Source organism: Euphorbia lathyris, chromosome 2 (assembly GCF_963576675.1).
Source record: "Euphorbia lathyris chromosome 2, ddEupLath1.1, whole genome shotgun sequence".
Classification (NCBI taxonomy): Eukaryota; Viridiplantae; Streptophyta; class Magnoliopsida; order Malpighiales; family Euphorbiaceae; genus Euphorbia; species Euphorbia lathyris.
This window is the reverse complement of record NC_088911.1, coordinates 83587654-83604629: the sequence shown is the minus strand read 5'-3', so window position 1 is coordinate 83604629 and position 16976 is coordinate 83587654. Positions and strand designations below refer to the sequence as shown.

Genomic DNA, 16976 nt, shown 5'->3' with positions numbered 1-16976 from the left:
CCCCTAACATTGACAGCAAAAAAAAAATATATTTACCCTTAACATTGACAAATTAGATCAATTTGAAATTAATTTTCATCAAACTATATTTCATATGTCACCTACACTTTATATATGCATCATTTTATCAATAATTATAATAACAGACCACAACCATTTGAACAGACGTGAAAAAAATATATACTTTATTTCAAATTCAAAAATATTAATCTCTAATTATATTATTAAACCACAAAAAAAAAAATGAATTTTTTTAGAACCAACTGATGCAGAATAAAAAAAACAAAATATCTGTATTTTATAATGATATCCGGAATTGATCAGCTTAGCAACATTAAGAATTAAATTGTTCTTAAATACCAACATTAGTAGTAAAATTACACCATTTTAAACGTGTGAAATTGCTCATGATTCTCAACATTGGGGGTATTTTGTAGTCTATAAATGAAAAATCATCCGTCTGTCCGTTGACAAGTTTCTTCAATTCATTCACTTAAATTAATCACAATCTTTTTTTTAAAGGCAAAAAAGTTAAAGCAAAACACGTGGCATTACCCATTAATTATTGACGTTCGAATGCAGCAGCAGCAGACCAAGTAGTCTTTGTTTAGTTTAGTTTAGTTCATCTGTTATGTTTGATTATCAACAATACAATAATACACATTTCATTTGGCAATTTATAATGCTTGTAGACCTGCTTAAAGTTTTGACTGTTCTGAGAAGATATAAACCTCATCATATCCCTTCCTGCAATTACACCAAAATGATTAAAGCTCCAGTCCAAACTTACAATAATAAATGCAACCTTTTTTTTTTTTGAAGAAAATGGTAGAAAAATCATTGAAACTCAGAAAGGTGAGGGTAAAAAGATGGCAGAGATGTAAACCATACTCCACAAGAGACATTAAAATTGCACGCCCGAGCATGCCTAAGAACAAGATTAAATGCGACATTGATTGGCTTTACTTACCCTGCCTTTCCACAATATGTGGGGCTGTAATTGTAAATGAGGTTATCCAACACCTTGCGAGCAGGTGGCCTGTTCAAAGATTTTCTAGCCTCACTGCAACACAAACATAAACTACTCAAAATCAGTCCTTTCAAATAATCAATCAAGTGCCAGATCTTGAGGAACCAAATGTTTCTTTTTGACAACCAACATTATTAGAAATTGTAAATAAAAGCCTCAGGTTCTATCCTAGCAGCAAAAACAAAGTCTTCACCTGACAAAAAAGTTGGCAACATGTTGTGTCACTTGAATGGCATCCTCTGAGTGCGGAATCATAGATAAACCCCATTCAAAAGCATTTTTCTGCAATATTGACAATTTGACACATAGCAAGTGGCGACCACATTATTTCCAGCTAAATGATATTAAAAACTAAGAAAATAATGCAGACAGGAAACAGCTAATGTGCACAAACTGCTAAATGAGAATCAAACATTATAGAGAAAAATATTTTTGTTGTAGTAGCCTGCAAGCCTCATGTTTGAGGCCAACTCTAGTTTGACTACAGGCATGGACCCAGCTTTTCAACTTCTCCAGAACAGGTAGAAGCCTTGAAAAAGCTCCATGAAGCCAATGAGTTGCATTGTAAATATGCAAGAATAGTTTTGGTAAAGCTGTTTTCAACATTTAGAAATGAAATCTGACAGATTTGCATATTCAATTTTAGTAAAGAACAGTTCCCACCAGCGAAGACATTATATAGTAAAACTTTTTTCAAGAACAACCCAGGTTCACTAAGCAAGCACTCACTATTTTCAATTCTAGGTACAGTACACTAGGAGCGTACATGAACATAAAAATTCCATCCTAAAGTGCGGCCCGGTGCACTATGCGTCCCCGCCAAGCGAGTGTCCGGAGAGGGGTCCCACCACAAGGGTGTATGGGGGACAAGCCTTGGCGCAACGGGTAAACGTTGTTGTCGTGTGGCCGAGAGGTCACGGGTTCGAGTCTTAGGAGCGGTCTTGCCAAAAAAAATTCATAGGGAAGCTTGTGCCCCAAGATGACATCATACGTAAGAAATTTACTAATGATTTTCTTATAAAATGTAATGGCTGGGTTAAGAAATAACTGATTTGTTCATCCCTATAAATGTCGCAGTAGCAACATCTGCTTTGTTCAAGCAAATATTGTGTATACCACCAACAAATGGATGTTTGCACATGAACATTTTATTAGAGAAGAATAATCTACTAAGATTCTAAAGATCTGCTCACCAATACCGTAGGTTCCAAGCCCTAAACCCTAGGGAACATAAATGTCTGGATAACCCTACTGGTCATCTTTTCCCAAATTATCCCTATACACTGGGTGTTTCCATCTACAAATTTTCCATTGAAATCACAAGATATGTGCTTTTCTATAATTAAGATAAAATATAATGAAAAATATCTAGAATCAAATTCAAGAATAGGTATTTTCATACAAAACTGAAAACCATGCAATGGATTAATCAGAAGCACATAGTAGTTATACCTCTGGATGCCACTGGAAGGCAGTCACGGGATAGTTATATGCTTGTACTGTGGAGACATAAACCTGATAAGAATGTTAACAGGTGAATAAGAACTCTTATTATAGATGAGGGTATCATAATAACAATAATCGCATCCATTACTTGGTTATCTGAATCAGCACTAGTAGTCAATATCTTGAAGAAGCCAGATAGATCCTGGTTCTCTTGAAGCCCTTTTGGTGAGATACCGTACTGTTGCATAGGAAAATCAGAAAATACGATCCTTTCACGACATGGTCAGGTCCAGGTATACAAGTTCAGCTAAATAATCAACTGAAGTAAAAATTGATGATACAAGAGTTATTAAAGAGGAATAAAATCACTAGTTTCATTTTATATCACTTAACCACGTCCAGGTCAAACCCCCAAAACAAAGACAGCTTAAAAGAAAAAAGAAAACAAAAAATGTGCTCCAGTGATATCCTTGTTTCCATTTCACACTGCTGAGCCCATTGTGGATTCCCAATTTTTTTCCCTCTTTTGCACTCCAAACCACCAAACAACCTAACAAGGATTTCCAAAATATGGAGCTGCGGTAACCCAAATCAGTGCATAACACAGCTGCTGAGAATCATGGAGCAGTATTCAGTTCTTTTACTAACCCCCAAAATAGGCACTTCCTATTCCAGGATAACAAGGAAAGAAACTTACAACGGAGCTTAAACTCCTTAACAGTTCAGTAGAACTCCCTGAACTTTTTTTCCTTAATATATAAATTATCACCATAGGAATCATTTATTGCTGACAGCCAGACCACCTTTTTATTCAGAAAATAAAATGCATTCAAACCCCGCCATTAAACACTTTCCAATAATAAATTATTAATATTTGGAGATAATATAGTCATGGACTTGTATCTTTATTCATTTTTAGGTGCTTATCCTGCCCCAATACATAATTTAAAGCTTAACATAAAGAAAACAAAGGAATATAATCCATTCAACCAAAACAAAACGTAGATGTTCCTTTAAACCAGTAACAGTTAACTCAACCATCAACTCTATGTAGAGATACAAATACATAAGGTCTAATAAAATTTCTGAACTCACATGATGGTTTTGCATGACGAGGCAATCTGTACTCATCTTTCTAAGCAAGTCAGGAGGAAATCTGCAAATAAGTAATATTATTGCTTGGAACAAACAAATATCATTTCTTTTTTGTGACAATGTATCACAATTACGTGTTTTGACAATCATCATAAAGCACAACCAAATTAAGCAACACCATCGCAGTGTCCATATGAGGCTGTCAAGCTACCCTCCACTCTTGACACATCTCTAAAGCTTGCAAGTTCAAGCCCTTCAAAAGGCAGCCTAGTATACCCATATGGAGGCCGCGATCTCTTGTTTCTACCAGGTTCATGGATTGGAAGTATCTGAGTCAGGAATCAATGCCGTTCAAGGACTACAATTCCAGAAATGGGAAGGCATCATCACTACCTTAGAACCAATCTATTCAACCTTGGTCTCTGAGCTTTATGGCTCCATGAAGAGGATTGATGAACAAAACTTTGAGGTATGCATCCAAAGAGTGAAGTTTCCACTGAATGAGAAAACTATTTCTGATGCTTTCAATCTACCAAGAAAAGAGGCAAGACTAACAGGTTTGAGGATCTGACTTGTTTAGGGGAATTCAATTCTGAATGCTTTGGTACCTGAAGTAAAAGAAAGTTCTCTTGACTGCCATGAACAGACTCTCTAGACCTTTTTGATGCAACAACAACAACACTGATTTGGAGATACAGAACCAATTTGAGTGAGCATTTTGTTACCTGTCCACATCATAAAGGATGTACACATATAGTAAATGGTTATTTTGGTCCTTAAGGTGAAAGACTAACAATCTGTTTGAGTGTTGTGACCAAATAAGCAATAAGTACTAATCAACATATGTGTGCATCCTCTATGATGTGGACAGATAAAAAAAATGCTCACGCAAATTGATTATATCTCTCCAAATCAGTTTTGTTGTTGTTGCATCAAAAAGGTCTAGAGAGCCTTGGCGCAACGGTAAAACGTTGTTGTCATGTGACCGAAGGTCACGGGTTCGAGTCTTAGGAGCGGCCTCTTGCCCCCAGTACACCATTGTGGTGGGACCCCTCCCCGGACCCTCGCTTAGCGGGGACGCGTAGTGCACCGGGCCGCCCTTTTATACTGAAGCATTCAGGATTGAATTCCCCTAAACAAGTCAAATACCCAAACCTGTTTAGTCTTACCCTTTTCTTGGTAGATTGAAAGCATCAGAAATGCAGTGAAGAAGATGCCTTCCCATTTCTGGAATTGTATTCAGTCCTTGAACGACATCGATTCCTGACTCAGATGCTTCCAATCCACGAACCTAGGAGAAACAAGAGCTCGTGTGCCTCCATCTGGGTATACTAGGCTGCCTTTTGAAGGGCTTGAACTTGCAAGCTTTAGAGAGGTGTCAAGAGTGGAGCTCAATGGAATAATTCATACACAAAATACTTTGTTAAGGAGATTTATATCAAAATGTATACTTTACAGTTTATACTTGATAGCATCTATTCTGTTTAGAAGTTTGCATGATGATCAAATGTTGATGTCGACAAAGTTTTAACTCTCATTCTAAGTCTCTAATTCATCATAATCAGATGGGGATATCTTGAAATTCTTCAAATTATGATAAAAGTAAAGGAAGACTTGAAGAATGTGAAAGTGCAAAATCTTTTGTAAAATTAAAAATTTTCATATCTTCATGATTTTGTATCAGCAGCATTTGAATTTCGTTACCAAACATTAGTAAATCAACAACTGAACCGGAAAAAGGGAGCATGTATATACCTTTGAAAGACAGTTCCCTCTATATTTATGTTTTTCATAAATTGAAGCGTAGAAGCCTGATCTGCTGCATTAAACGATTCCAGAATGCTAGTATCCTGTTATCATGGCAAAAAAAAAGAGTCACATTTCTAACATTAAACACGGAAGTATTGTAAATAATTATTATTAGCTTAAAGGTATCCAATTATGGTGACTTTCAAACCAGAACTTTGGCCATAGAATTGCATTTGTTGGACATTTACAAGAGAAAATTGAAGATGAGAACACAAAATAATGGCGCCACATACTTATTGGAGTTCATATGGATGTCAAATAATTTACACAACTATAACAACTTTTACCTGCCACAGTAGTCATTCTAGTCATATAAAATCAAGTGTAAATTTAGGTACAGTATAACAGCAATAGTTTTGTACATATTTTACCTACTTACTACTTCAAATCATTTATAGTACATGACACAAGAATAATTTGGTACAAATTTTATAGCAGTAAGTGAAAGACAAAATACCTCGCTAATAATCATTGTCAAAAGTTCAAAACCTAAGCAGATGGCATACAATGGAAAATGGTCTCCTGCATCATTCTTGGCTAAAACTTGCTGCAAGTAACATATAATAGAATGCTCAAAGTTAGTAGCAAAAGAAAGATAGTGAGTTGACCATGATTTCCTTCATATGTTTCCAAAATGCAGATGCATGTCAGATAGCTGTCCTGAAAAGAGGATTTACTGTGGAAGTTTATTTCAAATTATCACAGCCTTATTTCAGAAACTGAGGTAGCATAGTTCACTAATTTTGAAGGGATGTCAATAGTAGAAAGCAAGATTATTCCTAATGAAACCAGTATAAAACGCCTCCAAAATAAGAAACTCTATACAAAACCTTTTGAAAGATTGAGAGTTACAGACGTATAGTAAAAGTAATATCAACAAAGCAAATAACTTTTCAAAGTCTACACTTCTAATGTTTCACATACTCGATGTAAAAACCAGAATGACATTAGGAGAGGGGCAATGATGAGATTACTGTTGGAAAAAAATGGAGAAAATGCAGGGGAATATAACATGTTGAGACAACATGTTGAGCTGGCTAGAAACATCAGGCCAAATTAAACCAGTCATCTGTCAAGCCTTATTTAATAAGAGGATAAAAAAGCATGCAATTTTGACGTGTGAAAGTTCTGCAACTGAAGTTGCAGATGTGAATCTGGTTAAAAAGGAACTGTTGTCTGAGAAAATTGATTGGGAATGAATGCTCGAGCTATCCAAATATTAAAAATCAAATGGACTTAAGTAGATAATAAGTTTTTCCCTTTTTTACAAGTTAAGAAAATCATGCTGTTTGACAGGCTTAATAGAAGCTTAGGTCAAACATGCTCAAGCCCCCATCATGTAGCATCTAGGGCTCATATATGATTGCCCAAAGCCCATGCCCAAATGAACCCTACCACAACCCACTGTTCAAGAAAAAGGCTTCCTTGACCGTCTAGGCGCTCAAAATCGAGAATCCATTCCGATTCCCAGCTTAGGCCCTTTGGGCGTTTTTGACCCCCGGCCATTTTTTGGCTGCCTAGGCGGCGCCTAAGCCACATAGAGGCTGCCTAACGTCCGCCTGGGCAGCGATCAGAACAAAAAACATTGTATTATTATTGTATTGATTTTTTTTACTTTATTATAAGGAAAGGCAACGGTAAAACGTTGTTGCCGTGTGACCAGAGGTCACGGGTTCGAGTCTTAGGAGCGGCCTCTTGCCAATTGGCAAGGGAAGGCTTGCCCCCAATACACCCTTGTGGTGGGACCCCTCCCCGGACCCTCGCTCAGCGGGGACGCGTAATGCGACCGGGCCGCCCTTTTTTTTTTTTTTATTATAAGGAAAGGCATTTCGCGGAAATATATTGACATCATAAAGGACATGTATGAGGGAGCATGCACGAGTGTACGTACTAGTGTTGGGAAGACTGAAGAGTTTCCTATTACGATTGGAGTGCATCAAGGTTCCGCACTAAGCCCATTTCTTTTTGCCATCGTTATGGATGAACTAACAAGTTCACTTCAAGATGGTATACCATGGTGCATGCTGTTTGCAGATGATATTGTGTTGGTTGATGAGACGAAAGAAGGAGTGGAGAGGAAGTTGGAACTATGGAGACAAACTCTAGAATCTAGAGGCTTTAAGTTGAGCCGAAGTAAGACAGAATATTTGGAGTGTAAGTTTAGCGGCCATAGGAGAAGGGAGGCAGGGACAATCACCCTAGATGGGAGAGTTGTTCAGGCCTCGGATTGCTTCCGGTATTTAGGATCTATTATCCAAACGGATGGAGAAGTAGATGGAGATGTTGCTCATAGGATTAAAGCTGGTTGGTCGAAGTGGAAGAGTGCTACGGGTTTCCTTTGTGACCCCGGCATGCCTAATAGATTGAAGGGAAAATTCTACCGGACGGCAATTAGACCAGCATTGTTATATGGTACGGAGTGTTGGGCAGTGAAACACTGCCACATCCATAAGATGTCGGTGGCGGAGATGCGTATGCTGAGATGGATGTGTGGTCATACGAGAAAGGATCGGGTGAGTAATGAAATAATTAGGACAAAAGTAAGGGTCACATCTATTGAGAATAAAATGAGAGAAAACCGACTAAGGTGGTTTGGCCATGTTAGACGTAGAGCGCTTGATGCGCCGGTTAGGAGAACCGAAGAGTGGCAAATGGATGTAGTGGTGAGGGGTAGGGAAAACCTAAGCAAACTTGGAGGAGGGTGATCGAGAGTGATATGAGTTTAATGAGAATTGAGGAAAATATGGTAGTGGATAGGACGGAGTGGAGGGAGCGAATTTGTGTCGCTGACACGATTTGATTTGACGGTTTTATATGATGGTTCATGTTAGCCGACCCAGAATCATTTCGGGACTAAGGCGTTGTTGTTGTTGTATTATAATTCACTTTAGAACATTGTCTCATGGTTGTAGGTGAATTGTTTTTGTTGTTTTCGGATATTTTGTCTAATCGCATTCTCCACTTTTTTGCATGATATGGCTTAAGACTTTAAGGATATTGTTTCATAGTTTTCGGTGAACAATATTAGTTATGGATTTGAGTTGTTTCAATGATATTGTTGTTGAAATGTTGTTTTTGACGCATTTTTAAGGATATATATTACAAATATATGTTTTCTCTATTAAATCATTTTATATTATTATTTTTAGATAATATAATACATAATTTAATTGCATTTATATAATTATTTTTTTATTTACAAATAAAAAAATACAAAAATATAAATCCGATTAACCCCTATTAATCCTTAACTAATCCCGGATTAATCCCCAAGGGCCTATCCGCCCAACTAGCGCCTAACATCTTTTACAACTTTGCCACAACCCCAATTGACTAAACGAGGGAGACCAATTCAAAAAGGATGTGTAATATCCTATAAGGTCCATCTTCAAATCCGTATGGATATGAAAATCCCTGCACGGAAAGTCAAGTCCATCTTCAAATTAAGTATGTATGTGGGAATCCCATAGAAGTCTCAACAGCTTTTCAAGCCACCTGAAACCCATGTCCAGAATACATACAAAGATTAAAAAAAAAAAAAAAAAAAAACCTAGTTGTTGAGCCCCAGGAGGCTATCTGTTGTGTCTTATACTGTTTAAAGGAGATTCAAGCTGGACACCATACTTCCACCATTTAGTTGACTGGTTTTGGCAATTCTGACATGATCTTACATCCTAAATACTAATTATCCTGGAACTAAACAATTCAGGCATACTGAAAATGTAGCAACCCCAAGTGCATTGAGATGACATAATCTAAACAATACCCTGGAGAACACCATGTAAATCATCCAACAACGGTTTCATCACTCAATTATGCAATTGAATTCTTATTTGACAAATAGCACTGCTCACTGATCCAGGACCTTAGCAAGCATTCAACATATGTTGAGAACTCAGCAAGAAACTTGAAATATTTTTTGTTCTGTAACATATAAAGATCATACACTTTGATCTTCTAAACACAACCACTTCAATGAACGTGCTTACCCTATGGGATACTGCCATTGTTCCTCCACAAGATTGAAGTCAAATCACTTTAGGCTGCTAATGGCTGCCAAAACTACTTGTTTTATATGCACAAATAGAGCAGAGTATTGGATACTATAAATCACACTATATTTAAATAAAGCAGGGAAGTATCGCACACCTTAAAAACTGCCTTCACGGTGTCATAATATAAACCATTTTTAGCCCAACCTCCAGTAAATAGCACTCCATTGACAAGATTAAGCTTCTGCAAATGCGCAATCATATAACAAAGATTTCAGGAGAACTTTAAAGACAATTCGATATAAAAACCAAATTAACATTAATTATTCCGATCTCATCATAATAAATGAGGTATCAAAGCATAAGGACCAATGCCACTCATTGCTAAGCCAAAGGGAAATATATGCTAACAGCAAAGACCTTTATGTAAAAAGTATAGCATCAGATGCTTTTGTGAATGGAAAAAAGAACCAGGACCAGAATCATAGCCTAACCACAGTAAATAATAATAATAATAATAACTATAAAATCAACAAAAACCTTTCAAGTACCAGTCAGGTGTGTACATTATACATACACACACACACAAACACACAGAAAAAAAGTTACGATGTAAATGTAGGTGAGTGTCTGTATATATATATATAGCCTAACCATAGTAAATAATAATAATAATAATAACAACTATAAAATCAACAAAAACCTTTCAAGTACCAGTCAGCTGTGTACATTATACATACACACACAGAGAGAGAAAAAAAGTTCTGATGTAAATGTAGGTGAATGTCTGTGTATAGATATATATACAGAAATATCAAACCATATTAAAGGAGAAGTTTCATGCACAACCTTTTTCACCATTCTTCTGAGCACCATATGAACATACACATTCTTTTAAAGATATGATTATTAATTAAACTTGACAAGACAAAGTAACTACAAAGTCTTGAAATCATATTTGCATTCTCTCAAATTGATGAAACTTCCATTATCTAATTAAACAAGAGGTCAAGAAGAGAATAGTTCTAAAATATCATATCGTATGCATATACGGCACTTCTCTTGTTCACTCAACCAATATAATTACTCTATATGCACCATTTTTAGAATAATTTTATGAAAAATCAAAGGTATTTTATGTGAGGTACATTGATATGATATCACTAACAAGATATACATAAAACTTTCTTAATGATAATTTCAACTCTTAAGCACCTCCAACTAGGTTTTCTGGAGATAATTTCAACTCTTAAGCACCTCCAACTAGTCAGGCTTTCGGAGATAAAACCCCTCCCCCATTGGAACTGAGAAAAAGAGGCCATCCTTTCGAAGATGGGTCTTTTGTTAGTTTGCATTGGAAGGTGAGGGTCTGCTTGAATGGAGTTGAAGGAAGAATTTGAATGGAAGAGGAGGGAGGGTGAGGTGGATTGAAGTGATTGAGAGAGAAATGATCAACCTTACTTGGATAAAGGTGAAGGATTTACAAGGTTAAATAAGTCCATTTTCAAGGTTTTATAAAGATAGCCCTCAGATACTACCGACCGATTCTGTGGGACTGAAAAATACAGATTTTTTCATCTTTAGTTAAGGTCCATTTGACCTTTAAGTTTCCTTCCCTCCTAATAACCTCTTTCCCAAATAAAATTAGTTATGTAACCTTCCATTATTTATCCTCTCCTAACCTCAATACAAACAGACCTGAGCGTTTTCTTTTCCCCCCCTTTGGGAGGGTAGAGTACTTTGAAGGGGTGGCATCTTTTAGTTGGATGATGTAGCAAGCAAAATGTAATAGGAAGAGCCTAGAGAGGTCTTCCCATTAATACTTCGGTAAGATGAAAAATAAACACAACCTGGAGCTAAAAACCTCAAATGCAGTATAAAACAGTTTCAAATATACCAGTTTGCATGAATTGGGGTTCTTACGACCATAAATATTGGCATGCATCCTGTTGACTGTTAATAACCTTAATAACCTATCTGATGATGAAGAAGAAAGAAAGAATACGTATGATCATAAACGGAATCACATGAAGTACATTGGAATTGGACCGGAAAAACTTAACTTGATCAGAAATAGAAACACAAGACAGCAACTAAACTACATTAAATAAATAAATAGGAAAAGAACACTAATGATATAGCTAGTAATTGATTTCGCTCAAAGAAAAATTATCTAGTTAAGTCATCTGAAAAAACTATAGCTTATTTTTCTTGCTCGTCGAAATTCTACTCTATAATAGTCTTGAAAAACTTCAATATTTTTTTCCTGGCTACGAGTTTGAAGTTCATAATTTACGTATACCTCGAAAAGAATCTCCGCCGGCTCGTTATAGATAAGAGGAATGACTCGAGCACCGGCCGATTCCACGAATTTCACATACGACGCAGCGATATACGAAGTATTTGTTGCATTATTTAGCCTTCCGGAAGCACCGTCTCCAGGATGGGTGAGAATTCCGATGACCGGCCTGTAATTCAACTTGGTGTCAGGAGCAGTACATTTGGGAACCGACAACGAGGAGTCATTGTGGAGTTGACCGGGGAGAAGAATATTGGATTGAGCTGCTTTAGCTAAGGAAAGTTCTTTGGAAAGTGAAATGAGTACAGGAATCCAAAGGTAACTCCACATATCTTGATGAGAGGAGGAAGAAGCAGAGGTTGAAGGGAGAGAGACGGCGTCGTTGGGAAGATCGGAAGAGGACGAGGGAGTGGTAGAAGGAGAATTAGACAGAAAGTTGGAGGGCATCTTGGAGAATCGGCAGAGAGGATGAGGATATGAAGAAGGGGTTTGGGATCGTAGAAGAAGAAAGAAGAGTCATGAAATAGAGTGTATGTGACATTGAAGAGGCCGGCGGGGTAAATCGCCGTACTGAACGGAAGGAGTCGCCAAATAGTCACGGCAAATTGGACAAAAGGGTGAGTGACGTATCATGCCAGGTGTATGGATAAGAAATTACTTTTTTATTTGATAGTGGGGACATACACGCAAGGAACCTACTAGGTCGAGTCGAATAATATTTTTTTTAGTAACATTTTTTGGAAACTTTTCAGTCACATGTGATATAATTCTATTTTAATGCTGCACGTTTATTTATTTTTAATCTAATGGTGCACATTTTTTAAAGTTAATAGTTTTTTTTTATAACTGGTAAAAATAATCTCAATATAAAATTTAAGTGTCTTCTATGATAAAGTAACCCTTACTTTGTATTTTTTACCATTGAATAATGGAGTGTAAAATTCATCTAATAATGAAAACACACAAAGTAATGCTTACTTTGTTAAAAACAAAGTAAGCATAGCCTAACCCAAATTTATATTATGGATCAATTTTATCCTAAAGTTTAAAATGATGCAATTTTATCCTTATTATTGGCAACCAAGAACAATTTTACCTTAACATTGACAAATTGGATCAATTGGAGAAATTATTCATCATATTATTTTCTCGATCATAAATCTTGTCATCTACCCTTAACATGTGCATAGTTTTATCATTCATTAGTAACAGATCACAAATATACGATTAAACGTGAATTAAAAAAAATTAAAAAAATATATTGTACAAGTTGGACAAAAAAATTCAGATATTTCACCGAATTTAAAAATATCAATCTTCAATTCTATTATTAAATTACAAAAAATATGAAATCTTTTTTTTAGAATTAACTTACGTGCAATTGGTGCAGAATAAAAAACAAAATATCTGTATTTAATAATAATGTCTAAAATTGACCCAATTTGGCGACGTTAAAGGTAAAATTGTTCTTGTCTGCCAATGTTAGGAGGTAAAATTGCACTATTTTAGACGTTAAGGGTAAAGTTGTTCTTGCATGTAAACATTAGGAGTATTTTGCACCTTATCCTTTTTTTTTTAATATGAGGAAGGTTAAATGCCCAACACGCAACAAACGAAGCACAAAAAAGAAAAAGAACTAAAAACTAACAATCCTATTAATAGAAAAACCACTAGAATTAAGGCTATTCTGGATGCTTGTAGGAGTCATATCGCATTCGTTATGATCTAAAAAAGACTTTCTGCGTAGCTCGCCATTCAATCAACTGTTTCATTACCTTTCCAGAAGAAATATGTAATCTGAACTTCTCAATCCCCTTTCTGGAGTTCGCAACATTTATGAACAAACCAAGAATAAGGATGTTGAATATATAAACCCTTTGTCGTATAGCCCACCAGACGACAAACTCCTTTCTTCCATGTTAAGTTAAGGTCATAATAAAGACTCAAAAGCTCAGCGAGTGATACATATCCAATATCAATGTTAACTGCAAAGCCCCCCATCCATGTACCATTTGCATCATGGAGGACACCTCCCGCTGAAGCCTAGCACGATTTCCTTTGTTGGAAAATTTATATTAAATAACAACTTTCATTGTTATTTTTTGTTACTTGAGGCTTAAATATATAACAAATAAATGAAGTTTAGAATAACTTGAAATGTGTCAAAGTATTCTATACCATGAGATCTTTTTAACAGTATATTACAAGCTTAAGTGGAACAAGTGATGAATAAGAATTTGATGCTCAAAGTGAACCGCTTGAAATGATTTTGAGAAGGATAAAGGAAATTAAGCTTCCTCATTTCACATGGGAGAGAAGTCAGAGTTTTCATTAGTTTATAAGTAAAAGGCTTTTACAAGCCTTTAACTAATTACTAGAGGAAAGACATTCACATATAGGAAGTGCAATCGAAGCACCATCGGATTAGGGGCACACTCGCGCGACGTGGGCGATGCGAATGCAGCTTCAAATGAGGGCTTTTGGGATGACATACTTTTGCTTCGGTCATTAATCTTTTTATCATGTAAATACATGAGCTGAACTTTGTTCATAAGCTCAGTTGAATTAATTTTTTATTTTTACACTTTTAATTTCAACAGCCACCTCTATTCATGAACATTTGTGTTCGTTCATAAATAGTCGTGTCCATTCATGAACATTCGTGCCCGTCCGAATTTTTGCCCGTCCGAATTTTATATATACAGAATTCGCACTGTCTGTTCACATACAAAACATTGCAAATTCGAATTGTCATTTCTCTGAAATTATATTTCTCCCGTTTGTTCAATTTGCTCTACTCCTTTGTCGGATGATAACATCTTACACACAGTAAGAGTTCACTTATGTATTTGTTGTATTTTGGGAGACGATTGTCAATAGCGAGGAAACCTGCCTTAAGGAGACTGTTAATACATGTCTCAAAATTCTATTCTTTTGTTCACTATTTCAGGTTTTTTGTTTTAATTTTATTCTTCTATTTACAGTCCCAGACACTTTCATTTAATTTCTGTTTTTATAAATTTAATATTTCTATACTGTTTTTCCAAATTTGTTAATTACAGACGACATTCTTAAGACAAATTTATATTGTTTTTTGTTTTTCAAAGAACACATACATATATATTGTTCATAGATATTGATTTTGGGACTTTTGTAACAGAATATAATAAAATGGATAATATTTGTGTAATTTTTGTTTGAAATGGATTGTTGTTCTTATTTTTACAACAATGGTTGAATTGAGAAAGGAGACGGACCCAGTTCTAATGTCAATGAGAACACGGTCACTCCAGAGGCTACTCGTCTATTTCTATATGTGTCAATGTTTGTCAGCTATAATGAAAATCCTGAAAATTTCACTAGTGTAAATTTTAAAATGTGGCAATGAAAAATGTTGTTTTATTTAATTATGCTTAACTTGGCTAAATGCTTAAAGGATGATCATCATATAATGAGACAGGATGAGGTACATGATGCTACTGTCTTTAATGCAATGGAAGCATGGAGGCATTCTGACTTCCTTTGCCATAATTATATTCTAAACGGCTTGACTGATGCATTTTATAGTGTTTACCAAGTCAAGGAAACAACAAATGAACTATGGGAATCTTTGGACTATAAATATAAATTAGAGGATGTCGGGATGAAGAAATTCTTAGTCGGGAAATTCTGTAATTATAATACGGTAGATTCTAAGAAAGTTGTAAGTCAAGTTCAAGATTTTACAGCTACTTATCCATGAAATCCATGTCGAAAGTATGTCGATTTCTGAATCGTTCCAAGTGGTAGCAATAATAGAAAAATTGCCGCATGGATGGAAGGATTTCAAAAATTACCTTAAGCATAAGCGAAGGAAAATGACAATTGAGGAACTTATTGTCCAACTCCAAATTGAGGAGGATAATAGAGACATGGAGAAAAATGCCTCAAATGTGGCTAGTCAGTCTGTGGTTAGGGCCAATATGGTGGAAACTTAATACTCCAAGAAAGGCAGAGGCAAGAAACCGAAATTGGGTCCCAAAAGTGGCATATCCAAGAACACTAAATTTAATGGAAAATGCTACAATTGTGATAAAATATGACACAAGTCATCTAACTGTCGCTGGCGAAGAGGGTTAGGCCAAATAAAGTAAATGTTATGGAAACCATTGCACAAGATTTATCTGACATCAATCTGCATGTTGTGGTGTCGGAGGTCAACATGGTTGATTCTAACCCGAAGGAATGGTGGCTGGATATTGGTGCCACACACCATGTTTGTTGTGACAAGGACTCCTTTGTCAAACTGACTCCTTAGACTAGAGAGAAGCTCTTTGTGGGCAATTCTGCTACCTCTAAGATCAAAGGGATCGAGACTGTGATTCTGAAGATGACTTCTAGGAAGGAAATAAAGCTGCAAGATGTCTTGTATGTGCTAGACATTCGGAAGAACCCGGTTTCAAGAAACCTCCTTAGGGTCTGCTTGGATGAAGGTTTGATAAGGTTTGTTAAAGGGATGGGAGGCGAAGGGAGGTTATTTAGTGAACCTCCAGATCCCACCAATTTGGTGGGATTGAAATTGGGGTTATTTCAAAGTTTTCTAACCATCATTTAACCCTCACCTCCATTTAAATTCCTTTCCAAACATTGTCAGGAAAATAACCTCCCTTTGATTAACCTCCTCCAACCCCAAAACAAGTAGACCCTTAGTGCACATAGCTTTAGGATGGTCTTTGAAAGTCGAAAAGTTTGTTTTGACCAAATGGGGAATGTATGTGGGAAAGGGGTATGTATCAAATGGAATGTGGAAATTCAATGCAATTTCTTGTAACCCAAGTTCAATTATTATTAATAAGAGTGGCGTTTCTTCCGTTTATATCATTGAGTCATTTAATTTATGGCATGGTAGAATTGGACATGTTAATTATGATATGATGCATAGATTAATTAATTTAGATCATATATCTTTATTCCAAATTGATTGTAAACATAAATGTGAAATTTGTGTTGAGTCAAAATTATCAAGGTCTCTGTTCCATTCAGTGGAAAGAAAAATAGAATCGCCTAATCTGATACATAGTGATATTTGTGACTTAAAGTTTATTCAAACTAGAGGAGGTCATAACTACTTTATTACTTCCATTGATGTCAATACCAAATATTGTTATCAATGTTATTAGGCTCGGACCGGACCGACCGGTCGAATCGGGAACCAGCGAGGAAGCCGGTCCGAGCCTGTGCGGTTTTTTTGAAGGCGCCAAAAACCGGCAAGACCCGTGATTGGACCGGGACCCGGCGGTCCGACAGGGAACCGGAGTGACCCCGG

The 16976-nt window shown here is 36.2% G+C and overlaps 1 protein-coding gene across 1 annotated transcript; it reads right to left on the bottom strand.

The window, feature by feature from the left end:
• Positions 1-531: 531 nt before the first annotated feature.
• On the bottom strand, positions 532-12275 carry LOC136218756 (gamma-glutamyl hydrolase 2-like). The gene is made up of 10 exons (XM_066005842.1): positions 11675-12275; positions 9530-9616; positions 5838-5927; positions 5327-5421; positions 3572-3632; positions 2625-2714; positions 2483-2545; positions 1224-1312; positions 971-1063; positions 532-747 (listed from the first exon to the last, which is right to left on the bottom strand). Exons 1-10 carry the CDS (start codon positions 12116-12118, stop codon positions 699-701), a joined length of 1161 nt encoding a protein of 386 aa, XP_065861914.1. The 5' UTR covers positions 12119-12275; the 3' UTR covers positions 532-698.
• Between the last annotated feature and the right edge of the window lie 4701 nt (positions 12276-16976).

Coding starts and splice junctions, on each gene's coding strand:
- LOC136218756 (XM_066005842.1), bottom strand. CDS start 12,118: ATGCCCTCCAACTTTCTGTCTAATTCTCCTTCTACCACTCCCTCGTCC. Junction 5,422..5,837: donor TGACAATGATTATTAGCGAG/GTATTTTGTCTT, acceptor CCATGATAACAG/GATACTAGCATTCTGGAATC. Junction 748..970: donor ACATATTGTGGAAAGGCAGG/GTAAGTAAAGCC, acceptor GTGTAATTGCAG/GAAGGGATATGATGAGGTTT.